The 18,689-nt window shown below is 42.4% G+C and overlaps 1 protein-coding gene across 1 annotated transcript in view; it reads right to left on the reverse strand.

The window, feature by feature from the left end:
* Positions 1-18,689, reverse strand: part of Necab1 (N-terminal EF-hand calcium binding protein 1) — a 149,356-nt gene that overhangs the window by 15,475 nt on the left and 115,192 nt on the right. The window contains exons 7-9 of the mRNA XM_005362331.3: positions 8,854-8,975; positions 7,611-7,687; positions 2,595-2,648 (exon numbers count right to left, since the gene is read on the reverse strand). Coding sequence (XP_005362388.1) covers positions 2,595-2,648; positions 7,611-7,687; positions 8,854-8,975 — 253 coding nt within the window. The remainder of the gene's footprint in view (positions 1-2,594; positions 2,649-7,610; positions 7,688-8,853; positions 8,976-18,689) is intronic.

Consider the following 18,689-nt stretch of genomic DNA (forward strand, 5'->3'; position numbering starts at 1 on the left):
TCTCTCTCTCTCTCTCTCTCTCTCTCTCTCTCTCTCTCTCTCTCTCCCCCTCCCTCCCTCCCCTTTCTCTGCCTGCAGATCAGGATATAGATTTTACTGCTTCAACACCATTTGTGCCACCATGCATGTGCCTGGGCTCCCTGTCATATGAAACTGTAAGCAAGCCTCCATTATCCCCATTAAATGCTTTCTTTTATAAAAGTTGGCTTGGTCATGGTGTCTATTCTTAGACAGACACCATGCCTGTTTATTTTGTCACAGTAAATACCACATGCAGGGCTCTGGGCATGCAGTGATAAAGACAGACGTCTAGGGCTGGGGATTGATTTCACTGGCAGAGCACCTGCCTAGCATGCATGAGTCCTAGCTCAATTCCTAGGACTGCGCGCGCGAAGACACACACACACACACACACACACACACACACACACACACACACACACACACGTTCTTTGTTTTCAAAGGGCTTAGCAAAATCAAGTTAAAATCTGTGTCCAGGCAATGATATCAGCTCACACATGAAGCTGACTCTATGTAAGCTGGTCATAAGGATCAGTTTTCTGAGGAAACGGTGTTGCGTTGCCACTGACATACAAAGCCCCATAACAAATTCCTCAGCCATTCAGCCGTCAGAACCATGTTTGTGTCCACACACGAGCACTCAGCAGGCTATGAATAGTCTATGATCTTCCCCCACTCCCCAGAAGGGGATACTCTTCAGTTGGCTTTTATAGATGATCACAGAGGTTAATGGACCAGGGAAAAAAAATTTCACAAAAACAATTGGGTGGCAAGGCTCTTCCAAGAACTGAGACCCAGTGTCTAATCATAGAATTTCCTAGCTGAAAATGTCGCTCAGCGTGAATTCATTGTTGATATCAAGCACTGAGGGCTGCGTGTTTCTAGTCTACTAACCCCGTTTATGCCTTACGACCTAGCTTCATCGCTGTGTTCTTTCTCGCTCTATCAGTTTATCTAAAATTCATGTTTTTCAGCCCTCCAGAGACCAATTCCTAACAAGTAGAATTTAGAAATATCCGTAGATCCCAGATTTTGAGCTAAAGCGGTCACTATAGAGAGTTTTGGGTGCTAGAGACCCCTTGTAGAGGGGTAGAGGGGTCTATGTGTGTTCTACAGGGGATTCCTGTGGGGATTAGAAGGTCAGACCCCACATTGTCATTTCTCATTCCCCAGGTACTCTTGGGACTCTCTTCCAATCTCTTGATTTTTTTTTTAACAAAAATATTCAAACAGGAGCTCCAGATAACACATTTGAGCCTAATATGAAGGACACGAGCCATCGTATCTTTCTGTTTCTTTTCTGTTGGTAGGAGAAAGCCTATCTTGGGAATAAGAGATATTTGAAAAGAGAGGACTATGTGCCCCTGAATCACTGTGTGTGCTTTTTACTGGAAAAAAAAATAACATTTTAAAATAGTATTGGAAGCATTCTATAAATTTGACCCATTTATTTACATAAATAGCCACCTTGAGTTCAACAACCCAATTGACCCTTGCTTTATTTCCTCTCAGGGTCAGAGAGGAAGAATCAGATGACGCAAACCTGGGACTAGCTCCCAAGGCTGTGTGGTCTATCAGGTCTTTGTGGGATTCTCTCAGGAACTTGGTGCAGTACTGACAACCAAAGAGAACTGATTTCCTGCATATATATGATATATGAGCCCTAGCCCTCTACATCCGTTTCTCTGTCACTCTCAGTTTGAAAGCAACACTTCCATGATTCAGGAAGATTACTGAAAAGGGCCAGAGGCCTTTACGACCCCACAAGAGACAGGCCCATTGGAATTTACCTTTTCTCTTCCTCCTACAAGGTCCCCATTTCTGTTTCCCTCACCTGGGACCTGGGTTAGCTTTCTAACTGGCTTCGAATCTCTGAATGCTGCAGAAGTGATCATGTGTATTTCCAATAAGGGCCCGAGGGACTGTCAGTCCCCACCCCAACCCCACTCAGGTCCCCAAGATTGTCATGTGCACAAGACCTGATGGAGCAGGGTCAGCAAGGGGTTTCTGTAAACAGACAGCAGATAGGTCAGGCTTTGAGTGCTACTTGGTTCCCATAGCAACTCCTCAGCTCTGTTACTGAGTGACCCCAGGTACTACATAAATGGAGGAGGGCCCAATTTCAATACAACTTTATGCAAAAAAAATAGGTGGTAGAGTGTGAATTACTCCCACAAAGAGCAGTTCTGAGCTTCTAATATGTATGACAGGCTTGGCTAACACCAGCTAAGCTGATTCAGAGCTGGGCATAGACACCTTTAAACAAAGAGCAAAATAATTTGGAAAATTGATGAAATTGTGATTTTTTCTAAAATCTCTATATTCCTGGGCTTATAAGTTAATAACTTGTATGATGTACTTGCTTTTTTGCATGCCATGAAATTTTTATTGGTGTTGAAAGCAAGAAATAATACATATGATAACAAATGCCATTGTAACATTGTAAATCTAAATGAGTGAAATAAATTTATTCATTAAGTTTTTGATTTATCATTGGGGCACTAGATATTGAGGGCAGTGAGTCTTGTCTTCAGACTATGCATTTTTGAAATTTTGATATGGAAATCACTCACCGGTTTAGTACTCTCTTCAATAACTTCTTCTTCCAGGGGTTCAAGTTTCAGATCCTTCAGACAGAGGAAGTAAAGGCAGAGAAAAAGAAAAAATGCCAAGTTACATAACTAATCGACATAAACCCATACTGCAGTTTGTTTTCATGTCTAATTTTGAATCCAAAGTACTTTATTGTTTGAAAGGAGATGAACCAATTCTCATTTTAAAAATTGATTTGTTTCAACAAAGAGATATTGTATTTTTATTAAAAATCAATGTTAAGGCACTATTTACAATAAGTTTAAATTACTGCTTACTTCACTGTAGCCCCAGAGAGCAAAGGGGCGATAGAAATGCAGTCACAGGGGAAGCAGGCTGGGAGGACCAGACTCACAGGCAGATGCCTTTGTTATCATGTCCTTCCTCCTGCCTCCCAGCTCGTCCTAGATATCCGTCTCTTGTTACAATGTTTCTGTGCTCCAGCACCGAGTTTGTTTTACTAAAGCTAGTGAATTGAAAAACAAAGGAAAATGACTACTAATATTTTTTTGAAACAAAACAAAGTTTTTTTTTCAACTGTGTGTGTGTGTGTGTGTGTGTGTGTGTGTGTGTGTGTGTGTGTGTGTGTGGTTCAGATGAGAACCTCTGTCCATCTTCATGAATGCAAGACTTTTATAAAGACCTTCAGGTCTTATCAGGGGTTAACACCAATGCACCCAGTAAAACCAAGTGAGTAAACCTTCAATACTTGTGAAGAAACACATATTTCAAGTGAGGAATGCATGAAATATTTCCCTGAAATAACTAAGTAAAAAAAATAACTAAGTAAAAATTAGCAGTTCTAGCTGTCCAGTTTATGCTAGAGTGTGAAACTGGGCATGGCAGACCAGGTCTGCTCTGGCTCAGCTGCGTGTCAACCTCCAGGTAAGTTAGCTTTTTATCATCTTTGAATGATCAAAACTTTCAGGTCCCTTCTGCTGTAGATTTATTTCCCCGGAGACCTCCTTCTAGATGGCTCCTTTCTTGTCTTTCACATCCAGTTTTAATCCAGCATCCTTAACACAGTCTTCCAGCCCACTCCTCTTAAGCATGGAACCCCTCCATCCACTCCCACTGCCCAGCCCACTTCCCTTAAGCATGGAACCCCTCCATCCACTCCCACTACTGACTTTAGGAGCTGAGCTGTAGCTCATGATTTGATTTCATGTTTTTTTCTTAGATTCTTTCTCATATTTTTGTCTTTGTAGAGACAAAATATTTTGCATCTTTTAAGTATGTCTGCACAGCTATTACCAGAATGCTGCTAGGCACACAGACGTTGCAGAATCGGCGAGTGGCTGGATGAAGGTCCCACCAAACCGTGGCTTTTTTATAAAGTAAAATTACGCAGTGAGTTAGAATGTAAGTGGAATATTAGCAGCACAGTGCTGACTAGTGGTCTCTGACTGTGTTTCTCTCACTCTTCGGTTCTACATTGTCTGACGGAAGGGAAGAAAAGCTTGAGGGTGACATCCTCAGTTATCCATCCTCTGGTGACCAGATAATACACCGGGGAATGGATGGTCTTTATCATTGCCTTTGTTTCATTTAACATTAAAGATTTTTCCTTTTTATTCCCATTCAATTTTTAAAAAATGGTGTGTGTGTGGAGGTCAGATGAAGGCCTTGAACATCAGGCTTCACATGTTCTATCTTCATGAGCTGGAGTCTCTTTATTGCTTGCGGCTTTACACAACAGGATAGACGGCTGTGAGCTACGGAGAATCCTCTGCTCTCTACCTCCCATGTGTCTCCCCAGAGAAGCACAGGATTGTAGATGGGTGCTACTGCACCCAGCTTTTCTGTGACTCTGGGTATTAGAACTGAGGATCTCTTGCTTGTATGGCAAACATTTCATACCTGGAGCCATCTCTCCAGCCCTGAAGGTGTTTTGTACGGACTCACTATAGCACAGTTATAACTTCAGTACACCCCTCCCCCATTACTACTCGTGGAGACTGGAAAGATCAGATTCCGAAAAACTCATAGGAATCCTGAATGTTCTTAACCACCAACCTCTTGAATGGAGTCATGTTTAGTTTACTGTCTAGGAAGGATTATCATAAATATTCAATAGACAAAAAAACAATCTATGTTCTGCCTCAAGTATACTTTCTTTTAACAGGGAGATCAAATCTAATAAAAACCATAGGGAACAAGGGAGTCAGCGGGGAAACGACATGCACCGAGCCACTGTTTGGCCATTGCGTCGTTTTCCTCTGGAAACCTAATTCAGCACAGCACAGAATAAGCCAGACAGGAAAACCTAGCCCACACTGTGCGCGCTCATCAGACAGCTCATGCTGAGCACCACACTGCTGGAGCCCAGGCTGAACACCATTACACTGTGCTTTCAGCAAGCCTCTCTAATGCTGCTCTCACAGTAAAACCATCTCATAGGAAGGGAGGGAGACAAAAGTCCAGGAGAGAAAAAGATGTGACAATACTTTGATTTAAAACAGACTAGAGAGATGTTACTAAAGTTTAAGCCGTTCCAGAAAAAAAGAACTGTATGCATTTCATAGACCAAGAGGAGACATTTTCCCTGGGAATGTCACAACCCCTTCACAAAGAGATATTTTGTTCTTTAAGAGAGTCTAGACTTACTTATCACAGGAACCCTTATGTTTCCATTGGGTTTTCTTTTCAAAACAGGGGCTCAGATTCCCAGGACTTTCAACATCAGAAAGCTAATTTTCATAGACACTGTTTTTCCTTTAGTCCCAGCTGAAATTCAGGTCTCAGAGAAAGAAAGAGGGAAAGTTAATTTGCAACAATCTTACAGTGTTTGCTCCAGGAGGAGCAGACATCAATGAAGACGCCCTGGCTAAGGGGCTGGAGTTATCCAGGATTGCTTCCCTCTGACTTGACTCTGCTTGCACAGAGAGAATCTTGTCTTCAGCATCCTTGCCCATCTTCAGGCCTAGAGGTTTCACTCAGTTGGTCTAGGTGTAAGACCCAGCCTGCCAGGCTGACCTCATTACTGACATTTAAAGGGGTACCTTTGCCTATTGTACCCTGAAATTGATGAACCTTGAAAGCCCGTTTTTTTCACTGCACCTCAAAGTAGGCTACCACTTGTCTCCCCCACTTCTATGAGACAGTATGTATGGATTCTGATAGGCTGAGATCCTCAGCCTGTTCCTGGGTTCCCAGCATACCCATCTGGTGGTATTGTTAGTTCTACTTCTAATCTTGGAAACCTTTTATTTCCACTCACTTAGGATGGGCCCATCTTGGGCTCTAGTATACAAACTGGAAATTGATGCCATCATTGGAGCTGGCTTCTTCAGCTTTCAATCTAGTACTTCTATTTTTTAATCTATTTTGATTTAATGCGATTTGTATTATTACCACCCGATTCTCTATCAAAACATCTTATGCTTTTAATTGCCTGTGTAGAAAAATAATAAATGTGTCTGATTGTTCCCAGGACCAAGTCCAAAACTCTTAATCTGTTACAAATGGCTTTATGATCAGGTAGCAATTCACCACGTAAGCCTAATCCTCAGTGCTTTCCTAAATAAAAGACAAAGCCACTCCACTTCCAAACATTCACTGTCCCCTCCAGTCAACTTTTTCTTTGTTTTCTAAAGCTTTACTTCTTCAGTGTGCTAGCTGGTCAGCATTTACTCCAACTTTCATGCCAACACGTTTTCTTTTCCATGAATTCTGCTTCTCGTTGCACTGCAGTGGTCTGAGATTTAGAATGTTCCCTCACCCTCTCTAAGAAGCCGGCATGCAGTGGTCTGAGACTGTTAGACTGTCCCCACTCTCTCTAAGAAGCCAGCATGCGGTGGTCTGAGACTGTTAGTCTGTCCCCCACTCTAAGAAGCTAGCATGCGACCCTCACAACACCCCTCCTGGGAACAGGATGATGAATAGCACATAAACAGTCTGGAAATGGTTTGAACTCATTAATTCTAGTGCACATAGCCCAAGAGACGACGGCTCTTGATAGCTAGACACCTGGAGTGACCGTATCCCCTGAGTTCCTGAATTCATGTCTTAGAAGGACTATCTGTTGATTTCATGAGCATTGCCATACCCTTCCAGAAATTTCTTGGTTTTATTAAATCAGCAAGATGATTTCTATTGCTTGTAATCAAATTCTTAATTGACTTGGCATCAGTCTTAATGTAACTTACACACTTTCTGAATGTGAAAGGTTTCCAAGTACCCAGCTCTTGGAGACCATTCCTCCAGGGAAATGTCTGCACAGTCCAACTTTGGGCACACGTCCAGACCTACTGATCATCAGCTATGAGTCCAGTTCTGACTACCAGTCATTTAAGCAACAAAAACCCTTCCCTACCCCTCCCCATTTATTTGTACAATTATATGTGTGTTCTTCAAAAGTTAGGTTTTCTGTCAAGCAAAAATAGTCATTCTTTATTGTCCAGAAGTCACCAAAAACAAGCTCTCTTACTGATTGACAAAGGTCACCTTTACCGTCCAAGCTGTATAAGCATAATGCCCAGCATACCGTTAGAACACTTGAGACAAGCTCAATCACTCCTAAAAGGTATGATAATTAAGAACATATAATGTAGCTCCAAAGAAGTCTTCATCGTATTCCTTCTCGTCTGCTTACTAGGCAGGTTTAACACTAAAATTATCAGTTAATATGTCAATCTCTAGAAGTTGAGCATAGAATAACCCTTTCCTCTAAATAAATTGGAAGATTCATAAGACCTTACTTGTATCTCTCTGAGATGTCATTAACATCATTCAAGTAGAACCTACAAGTTCATTTAATTCTCAGCCCCCGGGCCTTATTTTAAATGTAACTGTGAGCTTTTGTATTTGCTTTAACAAACAACAAACAATCAGAAAACATGCCCTTGAAGCTACCGACCAGCCATTCAGAGAGCTACATGAATGTTGAGCATTATTCTGTTCACAGGGCAGCCATGGATGGGCATCCAGGCAGTGAGGAAGCTGAGGCCGAGGGCCTTGCAAAAGAGGAGGGAGAGAAAAGGAAAGGGAGCACCCACCTTCTTTTCCAGTCTATCAATTAATTTCTGGAGCCTGTTTATCTGCGTTATCCACTGGTTGTCTTCTTCTAGCAGTGCTTGGGAAGAAACCACAAAGGCAGAATATTAGATTTTTAGCAGTGCAGAATGCTCAGCTATCTCTCCTTCCACCCTGAAGGGAGAATGCAGTGTCGCTGGCTTTTAAACAGATTCCTAAAAATGTATCCATGACTGACATCTAAGTAGCCAATTCACAGAGATGTCTGCATCACTGACTTTTTTCACAAGCCTGTTTTCTTCTTCCTTTTTTTATTTAAATAGTATTTTCTGCACTGGCCTGTGAAGCTTGAGAGAACACATCCTGCTGAGCCAGTTTTTCTTTCCTATAAGATAGTTTTCTTTTGAAACGAAGAAAAGCACTGATTCTTAGCTTGCATATGAGGCAGGGGCAGGAATGGATAAAACCAGATCCTTGGTCTGGAGCTGTGATAGGAGACAAGTGTAAGGTAAGGTAGCTGTGCTGTCTTTCCCACTGACTAGCCTGGGACTATGAACCCCTTAGCCATGGCTTAGAGGTAGAGTGTGCACACTGGAGCCTGCTGCACTGTATCCACGCATATGAAATACACTCATGTATGTATGTGGATGTAGCAGATACTACATGTGGATACATGTGTAAATGTGTGTAGCTATGCACACACATTGAATATTTATTATTTACTGCATATCTGGTATCATGTAATATGAATGTCAATGCAAATGCCTTGTGCTGTCTTAGCTCCATGGAAGCTGACTTTAGAAAGAGGACTGCCCTCCTTCCTCATTTCAGACCCAAGCATGTTTGTTTTCAAGTGTCCTCCAAAGCTCCTTATCTCTCTAACTCTACAGCAGGGAGGGGTAGATCAGCAGGACAACTCAAGAGTCAACACATTATGCCACCAAGAGGAGGGAGCATGTAAACTATTTCCAACAAGTGTTACTACTGTTTTCGCATGGAATAAGACTGTCCATAGCTGGGGAGAGAAGCGGAAATTTCAGACTCAGGGAGCTTATCCAGGCGGCTGTTTGAAACAGGGTTTCTCTGTGTAACAGCCCTAACTGTCCTGGAACTAGCTCTTGGAGACCAAGCTGGCCTCGAAATCACAGAGCTCTGCTTGCCTCTGCCTCCTGAGTGCTGGGATTAAAGGTGTGTGCCACCACCGCCTGGCACATGCTATTTTTAAATCCTCCATGGGATGAAGCAGAGCATCGAAGTCTGCCTTACCTGGACTGCTGACGTTGAACTGTGGGCTGTTTGGGGAGAAGCTGTTGTGCCTCTGGACTCGGCGGCTAGATCGCTTTCCAGGCCACTGGATAGACAGAACCTCTGGTTTGGCGGGGCCTTGCCTGAAACAAGAGCCAACACAGAACTTTCTTCTCAGACCTTCGGTGGGTTGCTTTTAGGATCAGATGCTAAGGGATCAGCCACCAGGGGTTTCTGGGGTATTTAGTGGAGATGCTGGGGAAATACTGCGTGCAAACATGTTCTAGAGAGCTGATCTGATTGTTACTACACTGTACAGATGCAGGGGTGGGAATGTTCTAGACTTTCATTATTCTCAAATTCAAGACCAAGTAAAATTTAATTTGTAATCTAATCCTTCTATCATTGGCCAAGTTTTTTTTTTTTTTTTTTTTTTTTTCGAGACAGGGTTTCTCTGTGGCTTTGGAGCCTGTCCTGGAACTAGCTCTGTAGACCAGGCTGGTCTCGAACTCACAGAGATCCAGATCCACCTGCCTTTGCCTCCCTAGTGCTGGGATTAAAGGCGTGCGCCACCACCGCCCGGCTAGGCCAAGTCTTTAATAAAAACAAAATTCATGTGTGTGATCTGTTGTGTTTTGCTTAATTTGAGAACAACCATGGAATTTTCTTTGCTTACTGTTTTAAATTTTTGTTCCAATCTACCAACATTTCATATATTTTAAAAGGCCAAGTAATCCTAAAGTTCTTACTTCAGCAAAATGAAGCTCCCCTCCCATGCCTAATGTGCCTCTGCAGTGGACACAGGGGATCTACTCCTCCAAACGTCCTTCCCCAGACTCTTGGCTTTATCGCCTTCAGGCTCTCCCTGGGAACCCGCAGGCCACTCAGGCCGTCCAAACAGTTAGGCTAACTGCTAAGCTTCACCTCTCCCTCCCTTTCTCCAAGTCCAGTCCCCCAGTCTCACTTGCAGTTCTATAGCAAACCACCAGAGGCAGCCTGTCCTCCCTCTCTGGCTCCTTACCAAGGCACTAAGCAGATCCTGGTGGAGAAACCTGCTTTTCTCCTCCTGTAGACACCCTCAGTTCCCCCTCCTATCCCAACCCTGTTCCTAAGAGTCAGCTCTCAATGCTTAGAAACACATTTTACATGGAATCCTCAGGGGTCACATCTATCAGAATCCCAGATGAAGAGGATCTTGCAATACTCTTCAAAGCACCAGAGAGATCAATCAAAACCAAGGAACAAAACACTTATCCAACAAAGACCAGACCAGATATCAGCACCAAGAATTACAATCTTTCCAATCCCAGATGCAGAGACACCAGCACAAAAACTCAGTAACAACCAGGACACTGTCTCTACTACAACCCAGCAATCTCATAGCAGGCTCTGAGCTTTGCAAAATCACTTAAACACAAGGAAAAGGCATTAAAATAGCCTTTATGAAAATGATAGAGGTCTATAAAAAAGAAATGGATAAATTCCCCCAAAGAAATCTATGAAAACACAAGCAAACAGTGGAAGGAAATAAATAAAACAGTTGAAAACCTGAGAGTGGAAACAGAATCCACAAAGAAAATTCAAACGGAAAGAAATCTGGAAAAAAAAATTTAGGAACTCAAACAGGAACCTCAGAGACAAGTCTCTGCAGCTCTGAATTGTTGGGACCATTCTCAACAATTCTCACGCACTGAAGACACAATGGAAGAAATGGATACTTCTATCAAAACGTTAAATTTAAAATATTTCTGGCACAAAACATACAGAAAATCTTGGACACCATGAAAAGAAAAATCTAAGAATAACTGGAATAGAGGAAGAAGAAACCAAGGCTGTAGGCCCAGAAATTTTCAACAAAATCATAGAATTTTTTTCTAAACAAAGGAATGTGATGCCCATCAAGGCACAAGAAACACACAGAACCCCAAATGGACTGAACCAGAAAGGACAGTCCACATGATAATCAAAACACTAAACATACAGTGCAGTGCACCACGCCTGTCTGCGCTCTATGTGCAACCATACAGTTTGCGAGCTTCGGGCAAGGGGCTGGAGGTTGAAACACACAAAGACACACAGACAGAGAGACAGAGACACGGACCTCTAGTCACTGGTAAGAAGCCCTCTATTTAATAGCATCATGGAGGCTTATATACCCAACAGTCAGGTGGGCCAACAGGTGAAAACCTCATCCTCTGATCCTCAAGGCCAAGGCAACACGCGCTCGTGAAGCAGAGCTGGTAAACAACTTTGACACAGCTTTTAGCAACTCAAATCAGAAGGAAAGTAAAGATCTCTAGCAGGGAAGAGCAGCTGGAGGCCAGGACTCCAAATGGTCCCAACAATTCAGAGCAAAGGAAAAAATTAAAAACTGGAAAGGACCATGTAACATACAAAGGCAGATGTATTAGAATAACACCTGACTTTTTAATAGAGACTTTAAAAGCCAGAAGGGCCTGGAAAGATATGCTATAAATTCTAAAAGACCACATATTCTAGTCCAGACTACTATATTCAATGAAACTTTCAATAACCATAGATGGAGAAAAAAATAAAAGACATTCTATGATAAAACCGAATTTAAGCACTATCTACTACTCCAGCCCTCCAGAAGGTGCTAGAAGGTAAATTCCAAACTAAAGAGGCTAATCATACCCAAGAAAAAAAAGCACAAACAATCCCAGACCACCAAATCAAAAGAAGGGACACAGACACACACAACTGCAAAATAACAGGAACCACCAAACACTGGTCATTGATATTTCTCAACATCACTAGTTTCAATTTTCCAATAAAAAGACACAGACTAACAGAATGGATGCAAAACCAGAATCTATCCTTCTGCAGCAACCAAGAAACACACCTTAAAATCAAGGATGGACACCATCTCTGGGTAAGAGAATGGGAAAAGATATTCCAAACAAACAGACCTAAGAAGCAACTGGTATTATCTATCTATCTATCTATCTATCTATCTATCTATCTATCTATCTATCTATCTATCTAAACATTTATAGGACATTCTGTTTTATTGTTGCATTAACAATATAAGATCAATAAAATTCCAATACCGTTCTGCACAAAAATTGAAAAATACCCAAAATGTGCATGTTTAATCAAAAACCTCTAGTACTTTTTTTTCGAGACAAGGTTTCTCTGTAGCTATGGTGTCTGTCCTGGAATTTGGTCTATAGACCAGGCTGACCTCGAACTCACAGAGATCCACCTGCCTCTGCCTGATGAGTGCTGAGATTAAGAGCGTGTGCCACCACCAGGAAAAGATATTCCAAGCAAACGGACCTAAGAAGCAAGCTGGTGTAACCATATTAATATCCAGCAAAACAGACTCCAACCAAAACCAGCTGAAAGAGATAGGAAAGGAGATTACATACCCTCCAAAGGAAAAATCCAGCAAGAGAACATTTCAAATTTTAACATCTATGCCCTAAATGCAAGGGGCACTCAAGTTAGTAAAAGAAACACTACTGCAGCTAAAATCACATACTGACTTGGGTAACTCCATACCTAACTCACCAACAGACAGGTCATGCAGACAAAACTAAACAGAGAGATGACAGCGTTAGCTGACTTATAAACCAAATAGACCTATCCGATATTTATAGAACATTCCACCCTAGCAAAAAGAATACACCTCCTTCTCAGCACGTCATGGAACTTTCTCCAAAATTGATGACATACTTGGGCACAAAGCACATTTCAACATGCGCAAGAAATGCATTAAAACTGGGTATACACAAAACAGAAGCAACAGAAAGCTTCCGAACTCATGGAAACTGAACAACTCAATACTGAATGATAAATGGGTTAGACAGATAATTAAGAAGTTAAAGATTTTCTAAAATTAAATGAAAAAATATACATCAAACCCAAATTTATGAGACATAATGAAGGCAGTTCCAAGAGGAAACTCCATGCCATGAAAAGCACACATAAAAAATTGCAGATATCTCTTATGGTAACTTAACAGCACACCTGAAAGCTCTAGAACAAAAAGAAAAAAAAATCACAACCAAAAGGAGAAGATGGCAAGAAATAATAAAACTCAGGGCTAAAATAAACTGGAAGCAAGCCACAAACAGAAAAACGCAAAGAATCAGTGAAACAGAGTTGGTTCTCGGAGAAAATCAGGAAGATTGGTATCGTGTGTTGCTTTCACTCTTTGTCCTTTTGAGGGGGCCCGCCACCCAGCTCCCAAATAAATCACACACGGAGGCTTATTCTTAGATGTAAACTTACTCCCTCAGCTCGGCTTGTTTCTAGCCAGCTTTTCTTAAATTATCCCGCCTACCTTTTCCCTCTGGGCTTTTGTCTTTCTTACTTCTGTATATCTTACTTCTTACTCCTCGGCTGGCTGTGTAGCTGGGTTGTTGGCCCTTGACGTCCCCCTCTCCTCGTTCTTTTGCTCCTCTTTCTCCTCCTCCCAGATTTCTCCTTCCGATTAGTCTCTCTGCCTGCCAGACCCACCTCTCTTTGCTCCTGCCTTGCTATTGGCTACCCAGCTCATCAGGTGTTTTAGACAGGCATAGAAACGCAGCTTCATAGAGTTTAACAAATACAGCATAAACAAAAGTCACACACCTGAAAATAATATTCCCCCCAAAGATTGACAAAGCCCTATCCAAATTAACTGAGAGGTAAAAAGAGACTACGCAAATTAACAAAATCAAACATGAAAAAGGGGACATAATCATAGTCACTAGGAAAATTCAGAGAACCATAAGGACATACTTTAAAAAACTGTACTTCACAAAATTGAAAAATCTGAAAGAAGTTGATAATTTTCTTGATAGGAATAGGAATATATTATGACTTCCAGTTTAGTGTTTTTATGGGATTCCTGAAGGTACAAAGAAGTGATCTCTGTTTCTAGTGCCTTCTGTTAGGCTCTTCCCTTTTGTCCAATGTGCTAGTTTTTGTTTTATTTTATTTTAGTGTGTGTGTATGAGAGAGAGAGAGAGAGAGAGAGAGAGAGAGAGAGAGAAACAGACAGACAGAGACACAGAGAGAGACAGAAACAGAGATGCAGAGAGAGACTGAGAAAGAGAGACAAGAGGGGGCAGGAGATTTCTTTCTTTCCAGTTCCCAGAGTCCTTTGTCTTTTCCAGATGTCCTGGCTTCTTCCATGTTATAATTGCATGCCTTAGTGTTAGATAAAAAAAACAAAACATTATAGTGAGTTCTTAGTCTAAGCTATCAGGCTGAGAACTCATACTCTTGTTCTGAAAGCTTTTCTTGAATTATTCTTTTGGTAGTTATTCTCCCTTGTTCTTTTTCTAGGATTTCTATTTCACAAAAGTAGATCATTTAGGCTTGTTCTCTAGTTTTCTTCTTATGTTTTTCCTTTCTTGCTACTTTGTAGACATTTTGCTGCAATTTTGTATTAACATATTCCTCTAAGAATTTCACTTTTATAATAACGTGTTTGGGCATACAAGACAAGAGCTCTCTTGTCGGCTGTGGGTTCTTTTTCTTTCAGCATCATTTTTACCTTCTGATGGTTTTGGATCTTTAGATATATTTTTCTGCTCTCTGAATCATTTTGTGATAGCTAAAGAAAACCCATTTTGTGTGAGGGATTCATCTTGGTACTAAGAGATCTTTGTCTCTGACTCCTTGACCCCCCTACAAAAACGTAAGGTCATGATGACCTGCTTGCTATGAAATGACTAGCTGCTTGGTTTGGATTCTGTAACTTAGCTTATGTGGTTGTTCAAGGACAATTTTGAGGCCACCTTCAGCATCTAACCGTTCAGAGCAAAGCAGTTCTTGTGGTTTTGCTTTCAAACTCCTTCCTTTACATCAGGTAGTGATGACACACACCTTTAATCTCAGCACTCAGCAGGTGGCAGAGGCAGGTGATTCTCCAAATTCCAGACCAGCCTGGCCTACAGAGTGAGTTCCAGGACAGTCAGGGCTACACAGAGAAACCCCATCTTGAGGTCCTTCATTCTCCTGCCTCTGCACTGCTTGTTTCTCGCTGCTTTGGATTAGAGACTGTGTGGCCCTGCTAGCCGTTTTCATAAGCCTGGCTCGTTGTAGTCTGAATTGAGTCTGATGGTCTTTCTCCGGGGCTCTCGCATCCATAACAATCCTTGTTTCTCCTGCTTTTGTATGGTGTTTGCTTTGCTCTTTCTGTCGCGCCTCCCCTCCCTTTCCAATCCAGCCGGAGGACACACAAGGCAGGTTGGCATTTTTTTGTGTGCTCTGTACATTGGCCAAGTCACACCTTCCCATCGGAGTCTTTAAGCCTTTCTTAGGTTTGACGAGGACTCTTTCTTAGGTTAACCAGATCTTTCACTCCAGTGTCTCGTAACTGGACCCTTCGAGCCCTGAAGTCAGTGATCTGGAAACACCGGACCCTAAAGGGGTCAGGATGAGTGGGTCAGGATGAAGGCCTCTGTCTGGCGTCTCATCTTCAGCTTTGTGCCCTGCCCCCATTGTATTTCTAAGATTCTCCAGACTGGCAAGAGTCAGACCCTGAAAGTCCATGGTGGGGATTTCCACAACGAGTCAGGCTCCCTTTGACCCCACCGTCAGTTCCACACGCTCCGACAACTCTTTAGCTCTCCAAGGTTCTTCGGGCTCTTTGCTGTGAACACATCTTCCTCTCGCACAGCCTGTGTGAGCTGCTTCCCTGGAGCATTGAAATCACTCGGCATTCTTCTTTTCAGATTTCCAGTTTCTACTTTGGGGCTTGGCTTTAGGGCGCGCTCTTTCTTTTTTTTACTGTTTCTGTGTCAATGGCTATTTTATCCAGGCATTTTTAACGTCAATTTTGAAAGTTTAGGCAAAGAACAACAAAAACAAAAATTCACATATATCTAGTCTCCAAAATTCACATATATCTAGTCTTGAATTTCCCCTATGGATCTCCACACAGCATGAGCCCCGTTTCCCCTACGGATCTCCACACAGCGTAAGCCCCGTTTTCCCTATGGATCTCCACACAGTGTAAGCCCTGTTTCCCGTAAGGATCTCCACAGAGCAGGAGCCCCATGCTTTGGTGACACAGGCAATCACAAGCCACGCGAGGATTTGTAATCACTTGTCAGTGAAATTAAAGCCTTTTCTTTCTTCTATAACAGACAACTTTCAAAAGGCAAAAGAATGTCTTCCAAACCCAGGGGGACTCATTTGTATCCCTGCCTATAGAAGAAATTTGGGAAACAGTTCAAACTTAGAGATTCCATTACACAAAGGAAATCCACGTCTAATTGAACTGTGTTCTGGCAATGCAGCTCGTGAAGAGGAGGGTTTATGCCTCAGAACAGGGGTCCCCTCGAGGGGAGCTTCCACATCACATAGTGATCATTCTTGCCACTGGCTATTAGGTTTTTTCAACAGGCAGGGAATTAAAGTGACTCCCACTTAGCCAGTTAGCCAGGGCAGACACAAAGATGGCATGAAATGCCATCTGAGGATCTCACCTCTGTGACATTCCAGCTGTGCATATCCCCTTCTCTGAAATTGCCATTTTCACATGAATGGGCACAGACATTATGCCCAGCCCAGCACATCTGACTCATTATTGCAGGATGAGTGATGCTCTGTGATTCTGCCTGGGGCTGCCAGGAGGAGATATTCTCTCTGGATTTCCTCCTTCCCAACCAGTCTGTGTCCCTTGGTTTCACAACTATTAAATCCTAAATGTTGATGCGGAAGGGGAAGAGAGTTGTTATGACCCAGGGAATGTTAATGAAAATGAAGCACACAACCCTTGACTTTGTAAAGCATCATGGAACCCTCATTTGTGATACTAAAAACTGAGGAGTTTTATATTTTTTTTTTTGCTTCTCCTCATTCTTTTCTTCTCTGCATCAAATATGTACTATACACAGTTGCAAGATGAATTTTTCTCTGTGGTTTCTTTAGATTGCTTTTGTAATCACTAACAGCAAACTATTATAGAATTAACTTATGATGCACTTGTCTAGCTTTTAAGATCTTCCAGATAGCAATGGATTGTCCTCCTTGCTGTCCCTAACGTGCTTCTCTTTTCAAAGGCTCTCTCTCTCATTCATTCAGTTCCCACGCACTCAACCTGTAGATGGGAGAAATGCAAAGACCCCATGCTCTGGAAATGCAAAGATGGACAGAGAGGATGAGGATGTCCAGGCTGAGTTAAGTGAGAAAACGTGGCACAACTAGAGTGCTTGGTATGGGATGCGGAGATGGGAGAGCCTGTTCGCCATGAGGCTTTATGGAAAGAGAATTGTGGAGGGAGAAAACAAACTTAGGAAAGCTAGCCAGATGACAGGTTATCCAGCTTGCTGTGGGTCAGAGCACAGGAGAGAATATCAACCTGCCTCTTGAAGTCTTTCCAGTGATCCAGTTCAAGGATGCTCAACCTAGGAAGCTTTCCCAAGGCTGTTTTAATTGATATTTTGGAACAGGACAGCCTTTGTCTTACTGTCAGTCACTGGTCCTGGTCCTGGGGGGGTCTCTGTTCATGCTGGCCTTTGTAGCAACAGGTAGGAAAGGAGATACAACCTTCCAGGTTAGGGCTAATGAATGCTTCCTTCTGAGTCACCAGAAACTTCATAATGGGTATTGCGGACACAAGCCGATAGTGGTGTCATTTTCTACTTATTTTAAAAATTAATGTATCCAGAACCCCCTGAGAGTATGGTATAGTTACATTCCATATCACAGCTTTCTCACAACAACAAAAGACCCGTGGTAGTTCCCATTATTCAAGCCGTTTTGGGCGCTGTAAATCTAGAAGTAAAAGGTTCATTAATCTTTGCTGTCTCCTATTTTTTCTTAAACTCTGAATTACTTTGTTCCTTCTCATTAAACACAGCTGCTTTGCAACTTCTGGTTGCAAGCACAAGTTGAAAGCAAGCCTAAACACCACACAATTGTTCGTTAAACATTTGCTCTGTGTGTGTGTGTATGTGTGTATTGCTATGTGTGCCCTGTGTTTTTTAGGCAATAACTATAAGAGGGGGTGGGAACAGAACCCAAAGAATGGAGGCGAAGAGGCTGTGCTGAGGCCTTTCTAAGTCTCTTCAGGTGGCAAATGACTGGTTCTAAGAGGAATGACTTTGAATCCACACGATCCAAACCAAAGAAACAATAAGGATCATCATTTTTCTCACCAAGAACATGGGATCAGCTTTCTTGTGCCTTAGTACATTCCTTTATCTTCTCGCACTGGAGGAGGTGGTATGCTGACTTCCTGAAGTGAATTTCTATGCCCTGCTATTTGGTGCAGAATCGCTCAACACAGTGAGAAGAAAGTGTGAGTGTGAAGAGAGACCCAGCAAAGGGTGCATTCCAATGTTCATCTGCTGTACCCCAAGTCTTTCATCATCTATCGGCACAGGGTGCATTCCAATGTTCATCTGCTGTACCCCAAGTCTTTCATCTATCGGCACAGGCTCACTGGATTCTGAAGTTATGATGTGGGAGTCCCCTCTGTGTTCTGTGATTACCATTAATGAATAAAGAAACTGCCTTGGCCTGTTGATAGGGCAGAACTTAGGCAGGGAAGACAGAACTGAATGCTGGGAGAAAGAAGGGCAGAGTCAGAGAGACACAGCTGCCAGAGTCAGACATGCCAGAACTTTGCTGGTAGGCCACAACCTCGGGGTGATATATAGATTAATAGAAATGAGTTAAATTAAGATGTAAGAGTTAGCCAATAAGAAGCTAGAGCTAATAGGCCTAGCAGTGATTTAATTAATACAGTTTCTGTGTGGTTATTTCGGGGCTAAGCTAGCTGGGCGGCCGGAAAGAACCCGCGGCCAGCCTCCTGAAACAAAGTTATAGGCTTTCTTTTGCTGGACCTTGGCAGTGCTCATTCATCCATTGATACTATGGAGATGTCTTGA

This window comes from Microtus ochrogaster, linkage group LG5 (genome assembly GCF_000317375.1).
Source record: "Microtus ochrogaster isolate Prairie Vole_2 linkage group LG5, MicOch1.0, whole genome shotgun sequence".
Taxonomy (NCBI): domain Eukaryota; kingdom Metazoa; phylum Chordata; class Mammalia; order Rodentia; family Cricetidae; genus Microtus; species Microtus ochrogaster.